We start from the raw sequence: 26,959 nt of genomic DNA on the forward strand, positions 1-26,959 counted from the left end.
TGTGCGTTTTATTTTGGTTCTTGGTATATAATTCACTGGATGATATGTATAGCCAAAATACTGAGTTTCTTTACTTCTTACTTCCATCACTGATATGATATAAAAATATAAATTACATAATTAAAAAATATATTTTTAATATATCATATATAATTACATATTTTTTCAATTTGTGTTACCTACTTAGGGATATAGGGATTACTTTGTGCTTTTTGAATTAAAAATTATAATGCTTTTTATTTAATTGAAGAGTTACAAATATACAGAAATGTGTACAAAACACATGTGTCATGCTCAATGACTTGTCACAAAATGAAAACCCCAAAACTCCAACTGGGTCAAGAAATAGAACATTATCAGCACAACAGGAGACCCCTTTCCCTATTACTTGTCTCTCTCTTTGCTCTACAGGTGACTACTATTGTGATATCTAATACAGGATTGTTTTGCCTGCTTTTGAATTGTATTTAAAGTGTATCATATAACCTGTGTTTTTGGCTTATTTTGTTCCATGTTATGTTTGGGAAATCCTTGTTTGTTTAGGTACCTGTAGTTCATTTTCAGTAAATGAATATAGTATACCACTGATGATGGACATTTGGGTAGTTTTCCATATTTGACTGCTATAAGTAATTCTTGGACATGCATTTTGATACATAGATTTAGAATTGCTAGTCACAGTGTTGGCATATGTTCAATTTTAGAGGATTATCTAAAAGATTTTCTAAAGTTGTGTAAAATGAAAATCCTTACACCAATGAAAGAGAATTTTCCATGTTCTGTATTCTCATAAATACTCACTTTTGGTATAAAATCTTGTTAAATAAGGATCTACCAAGTTCTACTTTATTTTTATTATGAATGAGTGTTGAGTTTGGTTATAGGACATGTACAGAGCTAATGGCAAAGTTTTTCTATCTATCTCTATTAACAAGTATTGTTGGTATTACTAAAATTAAGTCACCCTTGTGTTTTTAGAAGAAACTCCACTTGCTTTGTGATGTATTATTACTCTTTGATAATCTGTTGGTTTGTTTTGTGCTAATTCTTGTAGATTTTTTGCCATCCTCCTCCAATGACATCTATTTCTTGAAGAATTCAAGCCACTTGTAGAATGTTCTACATTTTGGATTTGTCTATTCTGTTTTCTTGGTCCTTTAGTCTCTCAATTTCCTGTAAATTGTAAGTTAGGTTGAGAGCCTTGATTAGATTCAGATTAAATTTTGTTTTTGGGTAAGAATTTATCATAGGTAATGGTGGGTACTTCATATTTCATCATACTGAGAAGCATATAGTGTCAGAGTTCCCCTATTGGTTTTACTTGCTTTGATCACTTGATTAAAGAGGTGATACCAAATATCTGCATTGTGGAAGTACATGTTTTTCCTTTGCAGTGTCACTTTAACCACCATGTTAAATATACAATAAGGAAATAATTATATGGATTATAACTTTTGTTTTAACCTTTTTCTAAATTAAAATGCAGTTTTGGTTTATGATCTGTTGATCTATTGTCATTGATTGCTGTTATTTTTTTCTTTTCATTTTTAACATATTCACTAAGTTCATTATGCTCTGCAACATTATTGTCATTGTTTTGAAATTAATCTAATTTTCAAACTTTTTATGGCATAATTTTTTTGGAGGATAATCACATTTTGTGATTTAGTTGCTCAAAAGAGTGATAGCTCCTAAGAATTCTTGACTTAGGAATATCAACACTGTGTTATTCAGCCTCCTACTGAATGGGTTTTAGAATTAAACTTTATGTTAAGCAGTAGATGGAGATTGGAAGCATTATTTAACTTACATAGTTTTCTCTGAACATTGTGTGCTTTTGGAACTCTAGGTAGGGGATGTGATGGATTGCATTCATTTAGAGACAGATCCCATGTATATTTTAGAGTTTGTAGTATAGAGTGTATACTTCAAGTGCTTGGTTCAGTATTAAGCTACATAATTGCACCACTTCCTCTGCTGTCCTTGGTGGTGTCAGTACTGTAGCATTTCATTGCTAGCACAACTGCACATAGTCTATTCTGTCATAGGTCTTATTTTCCACAGTCCTAGTATTCAACTTACACCTTTAAAAATTCTTTTTAATTTTATTTTTTAAAAAAGATTTTATTTATTTATTAGAGAATGAGAGGGAGAAGAGACTACCCACTGGGTGGGAGAGCTCGATGTGGACTCAACCCCAAGACCCCGAGATCATGACCTGAGCTGAAAGCAGACACTTGACCAACTGAGCCACCCAGGTGCCCTCCCCCTTTTAAATTTATTTATGAGAGAGAGAGAGTGTGTGTGTGTATGTGCAAGCATAGGCAAGGGGAAGGGGCAGAGGGGGAAGCAGAAGCAGACTCCCCACCGAGCATGAAGTCCAGTGTGGGACTTCATCCCAGGACCCCAGGATCATGGCCTGAGCCCAAGGCAGATGCTTAACTGACTGAGCCACCCAGGCGCCCAACTTAAATTTTTTTATTTTTAATTTTATGTATTTATTAGAGAGAGAGAGAGAGAGAGAGAGAGAGAGAGAGAGAAGGCAGAGACACAGGCAAAGGGAGAAGCAGGCTCCATGTAAGGAGCCTGATGTGGGACTTGATCCTGGGACTCAGGCAGGGGCTATACCACTGAGCCACCCAGGGATCCCCTAAATTTTTTTTTTTTTCCCCTAAATTTTTTTTGAAGAACAAATGATACTTGTACTTTTTGGCTGTACTTTTGAGTGTGTTTTATGCACAGATGTGAAATTGTTTTCCCTAGAGTTTTTCCATGTAACATTGATTCTCATTTTTCTCATTATAAAAATAATATATGACCTTCTAAGTATGGCAGTGTAGCTACTTAGATAATCTGAAAATAGTTCAATAGTAAAAAAAAAATTAGAAATGCAGATTAAAATATAACAGAACTTTAAAATACTTAGCTGAATGTACAAGAAGATAAGGGAAATTATGAAAAGTCCAAGAGAAGAACTGAAACCTGAAATGGTAAGATAATAAGGCTGTTTAGGGTAGGTGGGCTGGTGGTTATTGCTATTACGGTTTTGAGATTTAGCACAATTTAGAATAGAAGATGAAATTTGAGGTTTCCCTGAAGCAATTAGTTGGGAATAAGACTCTTGACAGTCTACTGCTACTAGTAAAAGGGACATTTGGAAGAGGGGAAATAAAGAGCAACCTACCTGTCTACACAGGAGGTAACAAGGAAGTTTGTTGATTTTTATTTTTAACTATAGAAAGGAAAAAAGTATCTTCCATATAAATTTATAGCTACCTGTAAGAGGGAGGAGCAGAGGGAGAGGGAGAATTTTTTTTTCTCCTTGTGATGCTAGCCAATCTTTTTTTATTAAGGTTTAAGGAATCATCAGCTAGAATGAGTTACAGGTGCACATGGAACACACCTCAAACAGCCAACAATAATCTGCCTTCCCTCTTTGTTCCCAACCCACCGAGTCCCTTCACTCTACAGAATCCAGTATCATCATTCTTTCAGAAGGATCGTTGGATATACAAGCATTGGATGTATGTATCCATTTATTTTAATCAGACTGTTCAGTACTTTGTTTTCACTTGGAGAGAGAGAGAAGCTAAAGCAGGCTCCACACTCAGTGCAGAGCCCGATGCAGGGCTGGATCTACGATCCAAGATCATGACTTGAACCGAAACCAAGAGTTGATGCTTAACTGAGCTGCCCAGGTGCCCCTGTAACCAGTTTTTTGTTTGTTCATGTTTGGAATATACTTCTTCCAAACTGAAACATTAACATAAAAATCAGACGTGGGTTGGAGTTCTGGTTCTGACAATGGTTGAGAAGCTGTATTGGCAAACCCTTTGGCCAATAACAATAACGAATCAGACAGAATATAAGAATAGAAATACATAGAAGCTAATGAAGACACACTATTCAAAAGAAGGAGGCAGTCTAGGGGAGATGTACTTTTAATTGGCTTACTCCTTGTAGGAGCTCCGAATTCATGCAGGGGGACAGAGTTCAGGTAGAACATAATGGTCTTGCTGGGCCAAAGGACTGTGGTTGGAATTTGGCATTACTAGACAGGGTAGAAAAGGAGTAGGGAGGAATCTTTCAAGAGCAAAGTCACAGAATGTGTGTACCAGGTACTCTGCAGTCCTTGGCTAACTTGAAAGCTGTGCATGTGCTGAGTGATATTGCATGGAAATGGGCGGAAAGCAGCAGCTGGGAGATTGAAGAGTTGTGCAGAAGTTTTAGCAATTGCCCAGTGCTGGGAAGATAGATTTTTGGGATCAGGTCCCACTAGGTTAAGAGGGGCTTGATGAAGACCATGGACTTTCCATTGAGGTTTCAGGAGGTCAAAACTAGATCTGAGGATCATGCCTTCATAGGAAGGAGGTTATTGGCCATATTTTAAGTGCTTGACAACAAAACTCCACACTCTGTGGATTATCTTATTTTCCTGTAAAGTATTCAGAGGAAAAGCTCTTTGTGACCCTCAGAGATTTCTTAGACTTAACGCCAAAAGCATAATCCATAAAAGACAAAAGAAATCAATAAATTGGACTTCATCAAAATGAGAAACTTTTGCTCTGGCAAAGATCCTGTTAAGAGATTATGAAAAAACAAACTGCACATGGAAGGAAAATATTTGCAGACTACATATCTGACAAAGGACTCATATTTACAGTAGTAAAGAACTCTCAAAACTCAGCAGTAAACAAATAAAAAAATTAGAAGATGGGCAAAAGACTTGAGAGACATTTCACCAAAGAGGTTATATATGGTAAATAAGTACATGAAAAGATGGTTAGCATTTTTATTCATTAGAGAAAAGCAACCTAAGACTGCATCTACACGTATATTAAAACAATCAGCATAATAAGTAGTGACAAGATCACGTGCTTGCAAAGATGCTGATAACTGGATCTTTTTACATTGCTGGTAGGAGTCTAAAATGGTATGTCTAGAAGACGTTTTGGCAGTTTTGTGAAAAATGAAACCTACATTTACCATATGGCTCAGCAGTTTTGCTCTCGGGCTCCCTTTCAGATAAAAGAAATCCTATATTCATACAAAAGTCTATATTTGACTGTCATACCAGCTTTATTTACAATAGCCCAAACCTGAAAATACTAAAATATCCTTCAATTTGTGAGTTATTACACAAATCTTGGTACATCCTTATCATGGAATAGTACTTCACAGTAAAGAGGAAGGAACTACTTATACACATGATAATTTGGGTGGATATCAAGGGTGTTGTGCTGAAAGTCGTATGTTATTCTTGAAATGACAAAATGAAATGACAAAATTATAGAGCTAGACAACAGACCACTGGGTTGTTGGGATTAGGGATACTGAGAGTGAGAGTTTTATGGTAAAGGGATAGCAAGATCTTGGTGATTATCGAATAGTTCTGTATTACTGTTGTGATGGTGGTTACATGAATCTACACATGTGATATGTCCATATTGTACCAATGCCAAATTTTTGCTTTTTGATACTGTACTATAATTGTGTAGGATATTAATCATTGTGGGAGCCTGGAAGAAGAGAGTATGGGATCTGGGATCTCTCTGTACTACTTTTGTGGCTCCCTGTGAATTTATGATTAAGAAAAAGAATTTTATATTTTCTTACATATTTACCTCTATAGGTTTTTTTTTTTTTTTTTTTTTTTTTTAGAGAAAGTTGTAGGGGGAGAGAGAATCTTAAGCAGGCTCCATGCTCAGTGCGGAGACTGAGATCATGACCTGAGCTGAAATCAAGAGTTGGATAAGCCACCTGGATGCTCTACTCTATAGCATTTTTTGTTCTTTTTTTAAAAAAATATTTATTTATTCATGAGAGTCACACACACACACACAGAGACAGAGAGAGACAGAGAGGCAGAGACATGGGCAGAGGGAGAAGCAGGCTCCATGCAAGGAGCCCGATGTGGGACTTGATTCCAGGACTCCAGGATCGTGCCCTGGGCTGAAGGCAGGTGCTAAACTGCTGAGCCACCCAGGGATCCCGGCATTCTTTATCCCCCCCCACCCCCCCGGCATTCTTTATTCTTAACCCAGGTTTGTATCTAGGCCTATTTCCCTTTAGCCTGAAAGATTTACTTTAACATTTTCTGTTAAATTCTCTGTTTGGAAATGAATTTACCCATTTCCTCTTTATTTCTTTATTTTGGAGAGTCTTTTCGTAGATACAGAGTTCTGAGATAGCTTTTTTTTTTTTTTTTTTCCAACACTTTAAAAATATCATTCTAGCATCTAGCATGGATGGTTTCTGATAAGTCAGCATTCATTCATGTGATTGTTTCTTAACATGAAATATATAGTATTTCTCTAATTGCTCTCAAGATTTTCTCTTTAGTTTTGATTTTAAGCAGTTTGAGTATGATATGCCTAGTGTCCTCAATGTATATATATCTTGGTCCAGGTTCAAGATTCTTGGTAGTGTGAGCTGATATCTATCATGAATTTTGGAAAAAAATCTCAACAATTAACAAATATTTCTTCTGTCTCTGTTTTGTGTGTATTATATACATAGTTTATGTTGCACTGTATATGAAAATAGTGTAATGTTGATTTAAGGTGAATTGTGGTAACTTACAATTGCTCTTATAATCTGCAGAGTATCTAGTAAAAAAAATGAAACAGCTGTCACTAAATAGCTAATAGAAGAGATTAAATAGAATACTAAACGAATAGTTCATTCAAAAGAAGTCAGGGAAGAAGGAAGAAAGATCAAATGAGTCAAAGAGAAAGCAAATAGTAAGATGATAGACTTAAACTTCTCCACATTGGTAATTACATTCAATGTCAATGGCTTAAGTTGTCTATTCAAAAGGGGAGAGATTATCATATTAGATAAAGGAGAGAAACCTAGCTGTGTACAGTTTATATGAGACCTCCTTTAGGTATAAAGATAAACTAAAAAATGTGGGAAAAGATATACCATGGATATCTAATAACAAGAAAGCTTGTGTAGATATATTAATAACAAAGTAGACAGTAAGGAAATTTTGCCAGAGATGGAGATGAGTATTTTAGAGTGAGAGTTTCAGTTCGAGGGGTCTGGGTGGCTTCAGTTGGTTAAGTGTCTGACTCTTGATTTTGGCTCAGGTTGCTGTGTTGGGCTCCACACTCAGTGTGGAGTCTGTTTGAGATTCTTCCCCCTCTCTCTGCTCCTTCTACCTGCTCATTTTCTCATTCTTGTTCTCTCAAATACATGAAATAAAATCTTTAAAAAAAAAAACCTCATTAAGTAGTATTAACAATCCTTAATTTGTATGTATCAACTAATAGCATTTTAAAATAGATGAAGAAACATTTGCTGGAACTACAGGTAGAAGTAGACCAATTCATTATTGTTGTTGAATATGTTTTAAACAAGGAGACAAAATCAGATCAAAATCAGAGATTTGAATGATACAAATGAAACTGAACTAGTTGATGTTCACAGAACACTAACTCCAACAACTGTAAAACACATTCATTTTAAGTGCACACTGAATATCCACTAAGGCATTTTCAGCCACAAAACATATCTTAACAAAGGATTAAAATAAACGGAATTAATGACATTAATTAAAATTTAGAATAAATTCTCTGACTACAATGGAATTAAATTAGAAATAGATAAGAGGAAATCTGGAAAATCCCTGCAAATATTTGGAAATTAAAAAAAATACTTCTAAGCAACTCATGTGCCAGTGAAGAATGTGCAAGAGGATTAAAGTATTTTAAACTAAATGATAATGAACATCTAATACATCAAAATTTTTGTGATATGCTAAAGGGAGATGATTTCTGATGAATTTAGTCCTTCTCTAAGATAGTGTAGATAGTAGTATACTACTCTACCATGTAGTATATACATTAATATGTTTATATTTATTTACATTTACTTTCATTCAACATCAAGTTTATGTAGCTTTATGAGAAAGTACAAGTAAGGTAGTATGAATGATAACAGCATGGAAGAAGTCTCATGATGTAGTAGGTATAACTAGTGATGATCCAAATCACTTTGCCATTGGGAAGTATGTGACTGAAAGAGATCAAGCTGGATGGGCATAGAACAATTCATTTTGGGGAAATCATAATCTTCAAAGTTAAAGTTTTCTTATTACTGAGCTTTGCTATCTGTCTTCCTATTATCCATCCATTTACCAATGCTCACTACTCAGTGATCTGTATGTGTATCTAAATATCTATATCTGAGAGTGCTTTATATATTCTGGATATAAATCCTTTATCAGATGTGGTTTGCAATCCCCCTCAATGCTGTGGCTTGTCATTTTATTCTCTTTATAGTGTTATCTAAAAGTTAATTTTGATCAAGTCAAATTTATCAGATTTTCTCTTTCATGGATCATGCTTTTGATATCTTAAGGGTCCTTGTCTAGTCCAAGGTCACAAAACATTTTTCTTAGGTTTCTTTGTAAAATTTTGCAGTTTTGGATTTTATATTTGGGTCTATGATTTAATTTCATATAAGATATGAGTATGATGATATAAGATAAGGTATGGATAAAGGGATTTTTGGACAAGTAATGGAGTAGGCACTGAATGTACAACAGTGAACAAAAAAGATGTCCCTGTCCTCATGAAGCTTTATAATGGACAAAGGATATTAAATAGAGAAAGAGGAAGTCATAAAGGAGCCTGAAAAGGGAGAGTGGTTAAGTAGAAACTCTCTAGTTGCTTTAGTAGATAGGAAGAGATGACCATGTGTCATCGTCATCATTTTTATTGCTTCTCATTTTTATTGCTGTTAATTTGAAAACAGACATTAGGTTAATTTGAAAACAGGACTTGACAGTTTATTAGTAACTCATAAGAACAGTTTATATGCGGTAGAAGTCAGATGGGAATGATTGTGAGCAAGTGGGACATAGTATCAAGATAAAGAAGTTTAGCTACCAGTGTGGAGATTTACTCCAGAGGGAGACCTTGAAGAAAGAGGCTAGTGAGGGGCTAGCTGAAGGTATATAATCCTTTAGATAGGTAGAAGGGAATGTGATGCAGGAGGGTGACTAGCCTTAGGTCAGAGAAGAGACACTTTATCTTCTATAATAGGAAGAGAGGATTAATGAAGGTAAGTGGATCAGGGAGAGCGTTAAGATTGAGTGGTGGGAGGATGTGCAAGATCTTGCATCTGCTGGCTTCTGACAATGGACTATGTCAAGGTCAACATCAGAAAGAGGGGAATGCGTGCCCAGGGGATTTGAAGTAGATAAGTTCAGAAGCTGTCCTCTCCTTGGATGAGAAAGCTGGCTCACTAGGGAAAGAGAACATTCCACAGAAACTAAGCTTGTGATAAAGAATTTAAGGTGAAAGAAACGAGTCTGCCTTCTTGTATGATGTTCTCCAAAAGACCGTTGGGTTTCCAGTCAAAGGAGTGGTTGAGTCCATTGGAGGGAGAGAGTGGCCACTTTCAAACCCTTTTACATAAGATCCTATGGTTTTGAGTCTTATTATACCCCAGGACTCAGTCCACGTAGGGAAGCAAGTATAGAAGGCTGAAAAGAAGGTAATGTTTGGATGGTATTATTGCATTATTATTGCATTATTGCATTTAAAACATCATCATGGAAAGGTTTTGAGAAAGGATTTTTTTAAAAAAATATAATTTATTTATTCCTGAGAGAGAGAGAGAGGCAGAGACACAGGCAGAGGGAGAAGCAGGCTCCATGTAGTGAGCCCAACGTGGGTCTCGATGCCAGGTCTCCAGGATCAGGCTCTGGGCCAAAGGCAGTGCTAAACCTCTGAGCCACCAGGGCTGCCCGAGAAAGGATCTTAAAAAAGATGAGAGTGGAGATTAGAGAGTATTTGAATTTAAGAAGTACTGGAGGTACTGTCAGGGTCCAGGAGATGACTGTGGGTGAGTGGCTGAATTGGGATGGAAACAGGCTAACGAACTGAGCAATGAGAACTATGTGGTTGGGGTTCTGGGTGTGTCTTCCACATGGATGTCCACTTTGCTGAAGATATGGACATGACTGCAGATGGGAAGGAAGGTGAGGAGCAAGGAATCAGTAGAGAGGAGGAGTGAGCCAGGGGGTCAGTAGTCTAGGGCACCCAGGAGGCTGGTGCATTATTATTATGTGAGACTCAAGGGTCCTTTTTTTTTTTTTCCTAATTTAAATTCAATTTGCCAACGTATAGTATAACATCCAGTGCTCATCCCATCATGTGCCCTCCTTAATGCCCATCATCCAGTTACCCTATCCCCCCACCCGCCTCCCCTTTGCAACCCAGCATTTATTTCCCAGAGTTAAGGATCTCTTATGGTTTGTTTTCCTCTCTAATTCTTCCGCATTTAGTTTCCCCTCCTTCCCTTATGGTTCCTTTTACTATTTCTTATATTCCACATGTGAGTGAAACCATTTGATAATGATCTTTCTCTGATTGACTTATTTCACTCAGCATAATACCTTCCAGTTCCATCTACGTTGATGTAAATGGTAGGTATTCATTCTTTCTGATGGCTGAGTAATATTCCATTGTGTATATATAGACCACATCTTCCTTATCTATTCATTTATTGAAGGACATCCTGGCTCCTTTCACTGTTTGACTGCTGTGAATATTGCTGCCATGAACATTAGGGTGCAGGTGTCCTGCCATTTCACTACATCTGTATATTTGGGGTGAATACCCAGCAGTGTGATTACTGGGTCATAAGGTAGCTCTATTTATAATTTCTTGAGGAACCTCCATACTGCTTTCCAGAGTGGTGCACCAGCTTCCATTCCCAACAGTACAAGAGGGTTCCCTTTTCAACACATCCTTGCCAACACCTGTTGTTTCCTGTCTTGTTCATTTTAGCCATTCTCACTGGTGTAAAGTGGTATCTCATTGTGGTTTTGACTTGTATTTCCCTGAATGCAAGTGATGTGGAACATTTTTTCATCTGTCTGTTGGCCATGTGTGTGTCTTCAGTGGAGAAATGTCTGTTCATGTCTTCTGCTTGTTTCTTGACTGATTGGTTTTTACCTGTTGAGTTTGAAAAGTTCTTTATAGATCTTGATACTAGCCTTTTATATGTCATTTGCAAATATCTTCTCCCATTCTGTGGGTTGCCGTGACAAAAAGTTTGGGAATGTTAGCAGGAGTGTGAAGGACACTAGCCTCATCTCACCTCTAGATATACTTTGAGTTAGGTTCAGTATCACCTTTGCTGCATGCCAGGGCAACAGCAAACAGAGAGAGACATAAATTTTTGACCAGGATCTCAGAGAAAATGATTTCTCTCTTCTTCGGATATGATATTTAAATTTGGCCCATCACTGGGACTTGGTTAACAAAAGTGTTGTATGTCTGCCAGTATATGTGTCACAGCTCAAGACATAGTATTATTCAATTGTGGTGGGTGGGAAGAACTTCTAAGAAAAAAAAAATTAGCCATGTTTCTGGTAATACTTTTCTGTCTAAAGCCTGCAGTTAAGCCAGTTCTTCTTGTTGATAGCAATTTGTAAAAATGGTGTTTAGATGCTTTCCTGGGGAAAAAAAAAAAAAAAGACTTCTACCTTGTTGGTAGAAATTTCCCCCCCTTTTGTAGTTATTGAAAAGCCCCACAAAGTGGTTTGTTGTGCCCCATTGTTGTGTCATTGTAGTCTTCTCAGGAGTTTTGTGTTGAGGGCCTGGGAGATGCCATCTTTAACATTAGATACGGTGAAACCATATCTGGCTCCTGTATAGCCCGAGCTGAGACTGTTTTCAATTACTGTGCTCCACATTGTTAGTTTTAGCAACTCTGCCCTTGTACCTCCCTGCTAAACAAACTTGTTTTACTGTTACTTTTTAGACAGCATCAGAAACAAATTTGTTAAAAAATGATAAAGAGTTGAATAGTATTCAGGTCTTTGTGTAGGATAAAGTGAAACATTCTGGATTTGTTGTATTAAGCCATGATGCCTAAAGTACATATCATCTGGGGGAATTGCCATATTTGTATCACTTTTGCATTAAACACACATTAAACAGCTCACATCAAAGAATTCTTAAAAGGCATGTTTCCTAATTTCTTATAGTGGTAGAATTCATTTAATTTCTTACCTAACATGTTGTAGAACGATTTTTAGCTTCTGTGTTTTCTGCTGTAATTTTTATGCTCATTTTACATAGGCCATGCATATACCTTTGTTATAATATTTTAAGAGCAGCAATTGTGAGGCTTATATATTTTAATGTGATATAATTTAGTAATCCTTGGGAGCCTAGCAGAGCATCACATTTAATTTTCTATTAGATGAAAGAAACCTGGAAAGAGAATTGGTGATGGAGAGAATTGCACAAAACAAAACTAATCAGAGCTGATCCCTGAGGCAGAAAGCTGCAATTTAAAATGAGCTTCCTTTGTATTTGAGGAATGTTGACAGACAACTATTAAGAGCATAGTAACAAGTAAATAATAGTAGTTATATATAGTAAGCTCCAACCACACTATTGAGGTTATATTCTTTGTGCCATAACTTTTAAATTATTCCAGACCCTAAACGACTCAATATTAGTGAAGGACAATGGTAACTTGGTTTCTTAAGAAAACATTTATGTAGCAGGCATAATTGTGTTCTGTTGATCCCAAATAAAAATGTCATTTGACCCTCGATAAAGGTGTGTGTGTGTGTGTGTGTGTGTGTATATATATATATATATATATGTCATCTACACCCTACTCCCTCCTTCATTAGGTACAGAAGAAGGGGTTTACCACGACAGTGTGGCATTACCTGGAATATGTGCCTGGCTTTGCTTTTTCTGTCTAGAATGACTTCTCCTTCCCTCTTGGTCAGATTTAGTTTGTGGTTGCCAGGAGGAGGTGGAGGAGGGTGGAAATAAAGGGTATGTATCTTTTTCCAGTATAGCTACCAAAGAGTCCTGGCTGCAGTACCTGACATTGGTAAGAAAGCACTTGTTAGAACAGCATGACTTTTTTTTGTCATGGTAGGTTGATACTAGATTGAGGCCTCTGGAGACTGCCAATGTCCTACTTTGTTTTACCCTCCCTTAGCCACTGCCACACATTTGCCAATGGTGAACATTGTTGCTTGATGAGTAGTCAAGAAGCCACATACAGGGGCTGATTCTCTGATACCAAGATGACATATGAATTCAGTGTCCCTGGCAATTCTAACAGTTCCTTTTTTTTTTTTAAAATTTGACTAAAACTAACTCAAAACTATAAAATCAATAGTTTGTGAAGGCTTCGAAAGCTATTACTCAAAATGAAACCTGACAACTTAATTATTGGTCAGTCTAAGTGTATAATAATATTGATATGATTTTCCAAGAAGGAAAAGATGAATCTAGCTCATGGGGACAGAGGAAGGTAGGGAATGTCATCATTTTAATGATAATTGGTTTCAGAAACCAATATGGGAAAAACTGGAAAGTGAAGCTTGCAGAGGGAATTATATCATTCATACTTCCTCACACATGGTGCCCTCAAATTGGGATAATTCACTGATGGTTCATTTACAAAGGGATGATTAACTACAAGAGATGGTGCAGTTATCCGGGGTTAGTAATAGCAGGGTTGCTCTTACCTCTTGGTCCAAAGAGAAGAAGGGAGGTACATGCCATTCCTGGCACAACATTTGGGAGTTGCATTGGGAGGCTGACTTAAAGGGGCAGTACTATTGATGGTAGAGATGGCTGAAGTGCAGGGGCAGATATGGTTAATTAATACATGGAATAGGCATCTGTCCCTGTGAGGACAAAACATTCCCTTCATGATCAGAGTTCCAGTGTAATCAGTCTGCCACTGGGTGACCACTTGGGTCCTCTAGAGAATGGAGTTACATCAAGACTCAGTGTTGGCTTTTGTTCATGACAGGTTGGGAACTTGGCAGTGGCAATGGCCAAGTTATCCCTAGTGAGCGGAAGTCCATGTTGTTGGGCTCTTGCATAGCCTCCAGCCTTGGCCTCCATGCTGTTTTGTTTGTACATGGGCTCATTGAGCAAGTACCAGGGAAAATGGTGAAGGATGTTGATTGGCATCCCCAGGTGGTTCTGCTTTTCCAGCTGACTATTGATGCCTGCTGGTGGGGCATTTCTGGAAGTGAATTATGAATGTATTTACAGTCTATTGCCATTCAAGAGGCTTCCATCTATACCTCTCTCCCTACAGTTTAAAGTTTTCTTTTTTTTTTTTTTTCTGTCTCTTTTTTTGGGGGGGGCATGATTTTGTTCTTTCTAGGTTTTTGATCCCCTTTAGCTACTGCCTCTGAGTTGGTGTAGATCCATCTCTTAGTCCATCTCTCTTTGTTAATAGGTGTACCACACAAAGTTTTGCAGACTCAGAGTATTTTCTTTCATCATTGTCTTTGTGGGCCGAGTTGAGTGAGGTTACAGTGAAGTGGCCATCCACTTTCTGTTGATGCAGATCCATATGTGAACTGGAGAGGGAGGAAATACAGAACTCCCTAGGAAGTCATGAAAATGGGTCAAGGAAGGGAGAGGCAGCTGAGCAGTGGGAGCAGATAACCATAGGAGTCTGAATCACCTGCATTTGGAGTGAATGAAACTGCTTGGCTTGGGCCCATTCTTACCACTGTAATTTAAAAATAAAATGCTATTGTGTGCAACCAATGTTACAGTAACATGCAGCTCATGATGGGTAGGTCAGGTCTCCTATTATTCCAGGGTCAGGCATTCAGTCTCCACCAGGGTCCAGCAACAAGCCTGGAGCTGCTTTTCAGATGGAGTGTGATTGTTGACAGACGGCAGGATAAGACCTTATTCCAAAATCCTAGAGGGTCTGTGTTATGATTCTGCTGCTAGGGCTTGCCACAGGCTTTGTATAGCATCCCTATCTGCCACAGTCAGTTCCAAGGGCATTAAGTCTGCTGAGTCTTAAGACTCAGCTGAGGGCAGCCCCGGTGGCTCAGCGGTTTAGCGCTGCCTATGGCCCAGGGTGTGATCTTGGAGACCCGGGATCGAGTCCCACGTCGGGCTCCCTGCATGGAGCCTGCTTCTCCCTCTACTTGTGTCTCTGCCTCTCTCTCTATCTCCTCTCTGTGTATTCTCATGAATAAATAAATAAAATCTAAAAAAAAAAAAAAAAAGACTCAGCTGACAGAGTAGCTTTTACTTTAGCTTGGACTGGTTGTAGAACCCTTTCTTGGACCCCTCTCAAAACTAGCAGCCTTGTCAACGATCAGTAAATGGGTTGGAGCCTCCAAAATCCAAGCAGACTCACCCATTATTGAGCCTCCTTATTTGGGTGAGTAATGCAAGGTACAGCAATCTTCTCTCTTACTTTAGAGGGAATATTATCACATGCCCGAAGACCGCTGGATTCCTAGGTACTTCACCAGTGTAATAGGCCATGAATTTTTGCAGGACTTATCTCCTACCCTCTGACATACAAATTAGGGTGCTACTTACCAGGTCTATTTAGCATGTCACCAGTATAAAGAAACAGTATGATATCCTGAAGATTATCAAGATGAGGGGGTCCCTCTGGACTATATTATGACAGAGCAGGAGACTTGATATAGGGGCAATTTGGCAAGCAGAAACTGCTTCTGATTTTATTCACTGATTGGAATGGAAAAGAAAGCGGAACAAGTGCCAGGAGCTATGGCTATGTTAATTTACTTCAGCAGAGATACAGTTACAATAGGCATCATCAGCTGATTAAACCTGCAGTCATCTGTATCTGAACCCCTGTGGCTTCTGTACTGGCCTAAAGAGCAAGTTAAATGTGGATGTGTTAGAAGTAACCATCCCTGTGCTTTTCAAGTCTTTGGTGACACTGGTTCCTAATCACTGATCTAGTGGATATGGCTTGCTTTTGGTTTATTGTCATTGGGTGGACAGACAAGGCAGGTGTTGTAGTTCTAGGAGCTTCCACTTTGTCTCTTTGTACTCAGTCTTCAGTCCGCTGGGTGGGAATCCATTGTGGGGATCCTACTAGTTACTATATCTTTTCTCATTGAAGTTCTAGGACTAGGGAAATAACCAAAGATAGGTCCATGGGCCCATTGGACCGATGTGAAATGGATTTAGTAAGATCCTATGTGGCACCAGGCCTCGATGAGCTCTTTCTTGATCTGACTACTGGAGTATATTGGCTTCTTACATCTCCAGAGATCAGCCCAAGTTCAGAGCCAGTATCTAAGAAGTTCAAAGGGTCTGGGAATTTTCCCAGTGCTAAGTCCCATGGTAAAAAAAGTCTGAGGACTTTCTGGGGGAAGGAAAGTGGTGGGGAAGATCCACAGCATTCACTGTGGCCATTTTTTAGAGGTCCTTGTGGAAGGGACCTTTGGCTTAGTGAATGAGCTCTGGATCTTGAACTGTCTTGGGCATTGGATCTGGATGAGAAGCTGTGAATCCTTGGTATGGTTGTGTTTTTTTTTTTTTTTTTAGGGTTCTGCCCAATAGACCTAGAAATTTTATTATATGTCAAACATCAAATTAGTAGGCTGATTTGATGGCAGTTTACCATTGTCTTGGATTCTAGTGGGTCAGAGTACTTTGATCACCAGATTGCCATGTGACTCACTGTGGCACTTGTGCCTATGGTTAAGTGCTCATCGGCCTCTATCATTGCTAGATTCCATTATTCCCATTGTGACCAGAGAACCCAGTTCTGTTGTATTTTCCACTCTCCCCTCTGGCCTGTCAAGGATAGCCAAGGGCTTCTCAAAGGTGCTGGTGCCCTACTCGCTAACTCATGTTTTTCAGGCCCACCTGGGATTGGTAGTTTAGGGTGGGTGGGCAGGTTGCATTTGTAGAACCATTCCAACATTTTCAGTTCTGAGTGTTCAGACTCTGTTCTCTGTAATTCTGATGTCCAGGCTATGCCCCAGACCAATTAAATTAGACTTTTCTGGGGCTGGATTCAGGTATCTATAGTTTTTAAAGCTCTGCAAATGATTCCAATATGGGGGCAATGTTGAGTCCCACAGTACTGATTTCAGTGTTGTTCTAGACCTTAAGCATCACTGGGCAACTTGTCGGATATACAAATTCTCAGGCCCCCACCCCAGACATACTGAATGAGAAACTCTGGGGGTGGAGTCTAGCACTGTGTTTTTACAAATTCTTTAGTAAAATTGAGAATCACTGTTCTACAGTCTGCTGGGGGAAATCCTAGCATTTTGACCTCATTAACTATAGACTATCATTAAGGTCATGTTATCACTAGTCAGCCTCAAAAACTCCCAGGTATTTGAGTCTTTGGCCTCCCAGGTGAGAGGCAATGTGAATGTGACCTGTAGACATGCTTTTCAGACTTGGTTCAGCTCTCAGGAAGATTTCCCACTGCTTCATTTAGTACCAAGATCTCAGGATTCCTTTCTGTCCTCTCTTGTAGGCTGGTTCATTTTTTATTCCTACATCCTTGGGATTACAACTGAATGTAAATGATCTCCTATATTTGATGCCACACTATGGATAGGGCCTAAGGTTTGTCTTTTGTTCCATTTCAAAAGGTTATTTCAAGGTCACCAAGATTTAGCACATGCCACTGAGGTTAAAGTATCCTTTTTTTAAAAAAGGTTTATTTATTTTGAGAGAGAGAGCGAGAGAGAAAGGGAGAAAGATCACGTGTGCGCAGGGGGAGAGGGAGAGACTCTCAAGCAGACTCCCTGTTGAGCATGAAGTCCAATATGGGGTTCAATCCCATGACCCTGAAATCAGGATCTGAGGCAAAATCAAGAGTCAGTTGCTTAACTGACAGAGCCACCCAGGTGTCCAGGGTTAAAGTATCTTGAGTGCTTGCTTATTTTTCTGTTTTCTTCTTTTCTATTTTTTGGTCTTTCAGGTTTCCTTAATTTCTTTCCAATTTAGCTGTACATTTTTATTAAGATACTTAAAAATATTTTGCCTGACGTTTCTTTTTATTTTCAATGTAAGGAATATTCAGGATATGTTGTATGCCATCCATCTGAAAGGACAAAAAGTTTTAATGGTTACTCAGATTTCAAACTACAGATTCATTACAGATTTTATTGCATTGTGACATCTAATTTCTTAACTTAATCTGCATAGCAAGATTTATTCATATACTTGTAATACACTGCTTTTTCTGGTGGTTGGTGCTTCGCAGCTGGGGTGCAGATTCATGATATAAATGTTGATGGCAGATCTTAGCTGCCACACAAATGATCTTTCACCCTTAGATATATGTGTGATAGTTTACTGAGTGTTTTTTTAATGATTATTTTAAAGTATGAAAACTCCTTTATTTCTGTGTATAACTCGAGTGGTCTCCTTACATTGAACAAGGGTTCAGTCTCATGATAGACTAGTTTATGTTGTGGTAATGGAGACTATCAACATCTCGGGCTCACCTTTGTTCTTACAGGGCCTACGTGGCTCTGAGGGCAGCTGACCTCTGCCTTCCAAGCTGCTTCTGTCCTATATGGCATCTCCATGCAGTGTAATGCTTTAAAGTTTCCTGGGGCAAGGAAGAGAGACTGGAAAATTGCACATGGGCATATGCACATCATTTCCACTTTTAGCCAGTCACCAGAACTAGTCATATTGCCTCATCCAACTCCAAAGGGGGCTGAGAAATCTTTTTATGTGTCCAGGAAAGAAGAGGTACTGGTCAGCTTGGTACTATCTACTGCTTTTCCAGATTGAGTCTGCCTCATGTAAGCATATGCGTTTTTTATTAAGAGGGAATGAGCAAGGTCAGAGGCTCCAAGAAAAAGTTTCAAGCATGGGATCCCTGGGTGGCGCAGCGGTTTGGCGCCTGCCTTTGGCCCGGGGCGCGATCCTGGAGACCTGAGATCTAATCCCATGTCGGGCTCCCTGCATGGAGCCTGCTTCTCCCTCTGCCTGTGTCTCTGCCTCTCTGTCTCTCTCTGTGTGACTATCATGAATAAATAAATAAAATCTTTAAAAAAAAAAAAGTTTCAAGCAGTCGGGATCTGGCAGCTCTAGAAGGCCTTTGGAGCAGGACCCTCTTGGGGTCTTGCTTGTGGCCCCCGCCAGAATGGTGAATGAAGTTCAGTTTCTTTACTCTGTGTCACGCCGCTCAAGATTCAGATTTCTGAGCAAGAACCCTGCTGGTTGAGTTTGAATTGTGGCCTTCCCTTGACAGTACCAGTCCATGGGAGGAAAGATGTTTCTGAAGGGAGTCAGGGACCCTTTCAGGTTCCATATTTGGAGTGTAGAACGTCTGTTTTGTTATCCCACAGACTAAGCGCAGTATAGGAGAGGTACTTCCCCAGAAGGAAGCTGAGGGATGTTAGGAAGAGGGACTGGTGACCAAAAAATGACAAATTTCTTTTGCAGTCTAGAGTTGTTGACACCTAATTTAAAAACAAAACCCCGAAACAACCCTGGGAAGTTGATAAATCTTGTGTGCCTAGTGCTTCTGAACTTACTATAGGACTGTAAAAGACTGTAAGAAATCTACTTATATGTTTTATTTGTTTTTCCTGATAGTTTATTATCTTTAAGAGAAGGAATCCAGTTATAGATTGTTTATTTATATTTAGGCCTCAACAGGGAAGTGACGTGTTAGCAGTCCTTGCCGCATCTTCCCATTATCTGATTTTAGAAGTTAGGTGCCAATTTAAATGCAGTTGCCCAACCAATATACTGAGATTTAGAGATTAAGGGTTACATCCACAGAAGATAATGTGAAAACTTTAATGTCAAGGTGTTGCCAGGAGAGCATCGTGCGGACAATGCTGCTTCATTACAATAACATTTTCAGTTATTAAATACAGAACAGAATCTTATTTTATTCAAACAGGTTTTCTATCTTTCTCTTGCATCATTGGCCTGTCTTTGTGTCAAGACTTCATTCTCTCTCTCACTTTTTTAAACCAGTACTTGTGAAAAAGAGGGTTTGGAGTTTCAAGTCTACAAGTGTGATTTTACTTGGCAAGACTTAATCAGAAATGCAAGATCCAAAGGAATCTAAGATTTAATATGAATAATATTTAAGAAAGGACTATGAGGCTTATCATGTTCTTACTTTATGCTACCCTAGCTATGTTCAGGACATTGAAAGCAGGGTTCTAAGGAAAAAAAAAAAAAAACAGCCTGGGCAGATTGGTATCAATTAGAATTCTCTGTTCTCCTGAAATGTTGGGGATACCTCTTACTTCAAAGGTCAGGGGAGAATGCTAAACAATATCTAATTTAAAAGATTATGTTATAGTTGTTAGGATGACTGTTGCTGTATCTCCCACTAGGAGTAGTTACGTAGGACTTAAAAAAGAGGTCTCTTTGGCTTAAAAATGCTGACCAAATAGGAAATGCTAGATATTTTCTGGATCTGGAGTTTCAGTTTCTTTTTGTAGTTGTTAATTGTATACCCTTGAATAGAAACATTTACGAACTATTTTGAGAGTCAGGAGCAAGTAAATTTATTACTGTGCAAGTGTCAGAATATTTTATAACTGTAGAACTTCCATGCTTTGGTATTCTTAATTCATCTTCCTGTCTTTTTGCCTTTGACCTAAGAGACTCAGTCCAGGGTAGGTAAGAGTGACACACATTTGACCATTTAATTCAACCAGGTGACTTCAGAATAAAGCCAAAAGAGGCCTTATTCCACCTTGTCAAAGTAGGTATAAAATAGGTTTGGATTTCAAAGTAGTTTAGGAACTAGTATAATCTTAAGTTATTATTTGTAGTGGTCAACCAATCATGCCTGTGGTTGCAGAAAGATAGTTTCCATTAATGATGGTGTAGATATGCTAAAAGCATAATGATACTGGAAATAAGACTCCTTTCATCTCCTCATTTTTCTTAGGTTTTTTAAAAAATGAATGTAATAGTAGCATAATATTTGAATATCTTATTTTTCTTTTTCTTAAAAAAATTTTTTTTAAAAGAGAGATAGCATGTGTTTGTGGTGGGGGTGGGGGAAAGGGGCAGAGGGAGAGAGAGAGAGAATCTTAAGCATGGAGCCTGACCCAGGGCCCAATCTCATAAGGTAATGACCTGAACTGAAATCAGGAGTTGACCCTTAACCCCAGTGAGCCACTCTGATGCCCAGTATTTTTAGCTCTCTTAGTTTCAGTGTTTACAGAATACAGGAAAATATGCATAAGAACAGTATCTACACATTATTTGGATTTTTGAGTTCGATGAACTAAACAAATGTATTTTTAACTTTTTTGTTCTGTTTCATATCAGCATTTTCCAATGTCCTTGTACCTAGGTCAACAAAAACTTTTCTTCTTGGTGTTTGTCATTTATGTGGCATCTTTGTTTATTAATCTTATGCTTTTCCTTTTTAATATTAAAATTTCTTTCGAAATTTAAAAATAGCAAGTGGAAAAATCTCAAAAAACATTATCTGTTGTGTACTGTTTAGTGCTATCCAAAGTTAGCTTTTGCAAGAGACATGTCAGGTTGCTGTGGTATTACTAGGGTAGATTATATGATGTGTGCCTGTTTACAAGACACCAAGGGCTGAAGCAATTTCTGTTATGCTGCAGGCAGTTCAGACAGTTTTATCTCTTTTAAAGATTTGCAGTGTTGAAATGTTTTTAATTTCAAGTGATACTTACTGATAAAAAATGCCAGTGGATTATAAAATGGAGAAATATTATAAATCCCTGCCACTAACTTTGTGAAGTAGAGAGTGGGATCCAGGTTTCACATTTAGTATAAGGTTGACTTTTTAAAAGAATTAAACCATTTATTTTGAGATTATTTTAGATCGTATGCAGTTATAAAAAATAATACAGAATGCTATGGATGTATACTTCATCCAGTTTTTCACAATGGTAACATCTTGGAGAACAGTGTTACAATATTACAGTCAGGATATTGGCATTGAAACAGTTAAGAAACAAAACAGTTTCATCTCCAGGGATCCCTCATCTTGCTGTTTTATAACCACACATATTTGCTGTATCACATGTCTCATTCCCACCCCAACCACTGACAACCAGTAATTTACTCTATTTCTATACTCGTGTAATTTTGAGAATGCATAAATGCAATCATATGGTATGGAACCTTTTGGGACCGACTTCTAAAATTTAACATAATTCTTTGGAGATTTATCTAGGATGTTGCTTGTGTCAGTTCCTTTTTTTTTTTGCTTATTGGTATTCCATGTTATCAGTTGTATCACAGTTTATTTAACCCCATTTACCCATTGAAAGATACCTGGGTCATTCCAAGTGTTAACAATTATTTGTAAAGCTGCACATTGATGTGCAGGTTTTTGTGTGGATTAAAGTCTTCATTTCTGTGGGATAAGTTCCTAAGATCTGAAGTTAGGTAAAGAGTAAACTTATCACCAAGTCATAGTTTTTCTGGGATATATGGCCAGGGGTACAGTTTTCTGGGTAATCATATGTTTAGTTGAGTTTTTTTTTTTCCCCCCCCCCAGGAACTGCTACCCTATTTTCCAGAGTGGCTATACCATTTTGTAGCCTACCAGCACTGTATGAGTGCTCTAGTTACTTTCCATCCTCAGCAGCAATTGGTGTTGTCACTATTTTGTGCATTTGCCCTTCTGAAAAGTGTATAGTGATCTCCCATTATGGTTTTAATTTGCATTTCCCAAATTGCTTATCATATTGAACATATTTTCCTGTGCTTATTTGTCAACTGCACATCTTGTTTGATACAGCGTCTCTGTGCTTTTGGTGTCAAGTCTACTGTTTTACCTACATCCTATTCCCATTCTCCCTCCCACCCCCCAGTTTTATAGTTTCATGTTTTACATTTGAATTCATGGTCTATTTTAAGTTAATGTTTTGTATAAAGTGTTAGACTTAGGTCGAGGCTTACTTTTTCTTTGTCTTTTGTATAGCCAGTTGCTCCAGCATCATTTGTTGAAAAGGCTGACTTTCCTCCATTGGATTGCCTTTGTACCCTTGTTAAAAAATACTAGGCTCTACTTGTGTGGAGCTGTTTTTTGGATTCTCTGTTCCATTGATCAATATGTCTGTCTCTTTGACAGTGCCACACAGTTTTGATTACATATCTATATAATAAGTGTTGAAATCAGGTAGAATAATTTCAACCACTTTTCTTTTTCAAAATTGTTTTGGCTATTCTAATTCTTTTGCCTTTCCACATAAATTTTAGAATAATCTTGTTGATAGCTACAAAAAATTTTGCTGGGATTTTGATAGGAATTGCATTAAACTGGGCTATCAGATTGGGGAAAATTGACATCTTTACTATGTTGTCTTCCTCTCTCTGCACATGGTATATCTCTTGTTTTGTATTTGTTTAGAAGATGGTCAATCAGGACTGGCCACCAGAGGAGACAGAGGGGAGGCTCAGGAAAACAAAGTTTATTATACTCACAGGTCCTAGAGACAGGCAGGGTGTGCCATACAGGGCCACATGGAAGAATAACACAGTGATTAGGAGGCAGAAGATAGCAGCAAGGGGAATGCCTAAGCCGTTGCCTTTATTGGGGTTTCCACAGGAAAGGCAAAGGAAGACAAGGGAAGGGTAAATAGTTTAGTATTGGGTTGTTTGATTGACTTCAGCAGGCTTTGGGATATAGGGGTAGTCTCTAGTTGGATGGTAACTGGCTTTGAGATGATGAAGGCAGAAGAATATTACCTCTTGGAGTGTATGGGCCAGATAGAGGATTGGCTAGTTTGCATATCAAAGAGATAATTATTTGGGTCTTTGATGTCTCTAAGAATTGGCTACCCTTGGGAAGGCCAGTTTCTCCCCAGTCAGAAAGATTTTTTTAAGATGTCAGTACATCATAATTACAGAAAATACAACACACACATACACATGCACACAAATTCATTTTTCCATTTATTTAGATCTTCTTTGATTTCTTTTAAACAATATTGTGTGGTTTTAGCATATAGTTCCTATACATGTTTTATTAGACTTATACCATTTAACATTTGCAGTGATTGTAAATGGCATTTTTAATTTAAGTTTCCATGTGTTCATTACTTATATGAAAAAATGCAGTTAGTTTTTGAATGCTAATATTTTATCCTGTCACCTTGCTAGCCTCATAAGTTGTAAGGAGTTTGTTTCTGTAGATTTTTTGGTATTTTCTGTAAAGACAATCATGTCATTTGCAAATAGCTTTCTATTTCATATTGAGTGAATTGTGATAGTCTGTGTTTTCCAAGGGGTTGGCCCATTTTTCTAAGTTGCCAAATTTGTATGTGTAATGTCCTTTTGATATGTCTTGTTTTTTGCCCACTTGTTTTATCAATTATTGAGAGGAAGATGTTGGAGTCTACAAGTATAATTCGAGGTTCATTTCTTTTTATAACTTTGTCAGTTTTTGGTTCACATATTTTACAACTGTTTGGTACATGCACATTTAGGATTGGTATATTTCATTGGTGGATTGTCTCTTTTATTATTATGTAATATTTCTCTTGGTCTCCGGTGATTTTCTTTGCTCTGAAATCTGTTGTGTGATATTAACATAGCCATTCCTCTTTTGCTTTGATTACTGCTGTATATATATGTATATATATACACACACACAAACATATATATTTGCTTTCAATTTGTCTATATCACCATCTTTGATATTTCTTGTAGATAGCATAAAGTTGGGTGATATTTTAAATGAACTCTTTAAATTGTTGTATTTAGACCATTTACATTTAATATAATTATATATTTGATACTAAGTCTACCATTTTGCTCTTCTTGTTCTTGCTATTTTTCATTTTTACTTTTATAGGAATTACTGAACATTTTTTATAATTTTGATTTTTTTATAGTATTTGAGTGTATCTGTATAGATTTTACTGGTTCTAGATATTAGATATACAACATACATATATATGTGTAGACTTTTGCGTATCTGTTGTTTTACCAGTTTAAGTGAAGTATAGAAAACTTACCTCCTTTTCAACCTTTTAATTTCCCTCATTTTAAAAAAATATTTATTTATTCATAAGAGAGACAGAGAGTGAGAGAGGCAGAGACACACAGGCAGAGGGAGAAGCAGGCTCCATGCGGGGAGCCCGGTGGGGACTTGATCCCGGGTCTCCAGGATCACGCTCTGGGCAGAAGGTGGTGCTAAACCACTGAGCCACCCAGGCTGCCCCAATTTCCCTCATTTTTAAATAATTGTAAATATGTCCTCTAAATATTTAGAGCCAAAGCAGACATTATTATAATATTTGCTTCAACCAACAAACATAGTTTAGGAAACCTAAAAAGAGAAGAAAAGCCTGTTATATTTACTTATATTTTTGCTTCTCATGTTCTTGTTTCCTTCTTGATAATTCCAAGGTTCTTTCCTCTATCATTTTTCTCTTTGGAATGCTTCCTCTAGCATTCCTTTGGGGTAGGTATGCTGGTAATGAATTGCTGTTTTTTGTAGGTTACAAAATAAAACCCCCCAAAGTCTGAATATTGTTAATATCAGATAATTTGATGTAATGCTAGTGTATGATTAGTTAAGGTCAAGGAAAAGGAAGACTGTAGAAGTGACCTGGTGCAAGCACTAATGTGATTTTACATGTTTCCCTTTCCTTCTCACTCACTTCACATAGGGGGTTCATTCTGTGTGAGGCAGTAAGTGGTGGGGGATACTCATTGCAATATATCTGTTCAGGGGACTACTGCTCAATAATAAAAAGAACTAACTATCGATATATGCTACAACATGGGTAACTCCCCAAAGCATTATGCTAAGTGAACAGAGCAAGAGCAAAAAGAATACATCGTATATGATCCCATTTACATGAACTCTAGAAAATGTGAATTAATAACAGAAAGTAAATCAATAGCTGTCCAGGGAAAGGAAGAAAGGGAGCAAAATGGAGGGATTACCAAGGGAACTTGAGGTAACATGTGGAGCTATTATCTTGTCTGCGGTGGTGATTTCATAGATGTATACATATGTTAGATGTACCTAATTGTACATTTTAAATATATGTGATTTATTCTGTGTCAGTTATAACTTAATAAAACTGTTTTAAAAATACCACATCAACAAGTGTTCCTCCAGTGCATGGCTATTGTGCAGTAATCCCACATGCAGGTCCAACTCATCCACAATCTTGTTTACAGAGTGAGGCCCATGATCACGTGCTTGGAAGTTGTGGCATTGTCAAATTCTTCTGGAAGTTTTTAAATGCTTACTTTCAGTTTCTGTACTTAAATCTTTGTTGACAGTGAGAAACAGTTTTATCTGTGCACTGTACTTTGAATCACACTGTTTAGGGTGCACTATTTTATATACATTTTTTTCCATCTCAGAATGGGGCCATTCTACATGTATCATTTTGAATCTACCTTATTCTACTTTATGGTCACACTGTGATTTGACTAATTTGTGTTCTGGTGTATGAATTCTGGCAATGAGCATATGTATGTGATTTTCTTAGCATGACTCCCATGAACTTAACTGGATCTGATAAAATATCCTGCTGAATTTCAAAGTGGATTATCTCAAAACTTTGGTATAACATTTCCTTCTCTCAGATTTTTAGAAGAATCATTTAAAAATTTCATGCAGTGTAAGAATTTTTCAAACTGGGGTGTGCTGGAGGATGGTAGGCTCTAGCCTAGTAAAATCTGTGCTCAGATCTTGGCTGTCCAAGTGAACTGGATAGAGACCTGCTGTTTGTCTTTCAGCCTCCCTTTCCTGTCTTTAGAGATGGAGCAATAGTTGCCTTGTAGGATCAGCAATACAGTGAGAGTGCTTGGTAACTGAAAAGTGCTATATGTATGTGCCTTCTTTTACTGAAAATATTTTTACCTTCATCTGGGATAGTTACTAATTTTTTTCAGGAATAAGTCTCATATTTTGAAAATAATTTGGACACTAGTTCTTAAAAATGGAGGGCAAATTTTGTAGAGTGTCAGGTCTTTTACATACAGGTTAAAGATCTGAGAAATACATGTGAACTAATACACCTTTTTTCCTTTTCAGGCAATTACTGTCTTAACTGAATTAATTAGGGAAAACTTCAGGAATAGCAAACTAAAACAGTGCCTCTTACCAACGCTTGGGGAGCTGATCTACCTTGTAGCCACCCAGGTGAGACCATCTGAGGAACTCTACTGCTGTTTGATGTGTTCTG

General features: G+C 37.7%; 1 protein-coding gene across 6 annotated transcripts in view; it reads left to right on the plus strand.

Moving 5' to 3' along the window:
- The window catches only part of ULK4 (unc-51 like kinase 4), a 591,366-nt gene that overhangs the window by 83,433 nt on the left and 480,974 nt on the right, over nucleotides 1-26,959 (plus strand). For 5 of the 6 annotated variants that reach the window (XM_077865647.1, XM_077865651.1, XM_077865649.1 and 2 more), the window contains 2 exons: nucleotides 3,456-3,524; nucleotides 26,809-26,916. In XM_077865647.1, coding sequence (XP_077721773.1) covers nucleotides 3,456-3,524; nucleotides 26,809-26,916 — 177 coding nt within the window. The remainder of the gene's footprint in view (nucleotides 1-3,455; nucleotides 3,525-26,808; nucleotides 26,917-26,959) is intronic. The other variant, XM_077865650.1, reaches the window with a different exon arrangement.

The sequence above is a fragment of the Canis aureus genome, chromosome 22 (genome assembly GCF_053574225.1).
Source record: "Canis aureus isolate CA01 chromosome 22, VMU_Caureus_v.1.0, whole genome shotgun sequence".
NCBI lineage: Eukaryota > Metazoa > Chordata > Mammalia > Carnivora > Canidae > Canis > Canis aureus.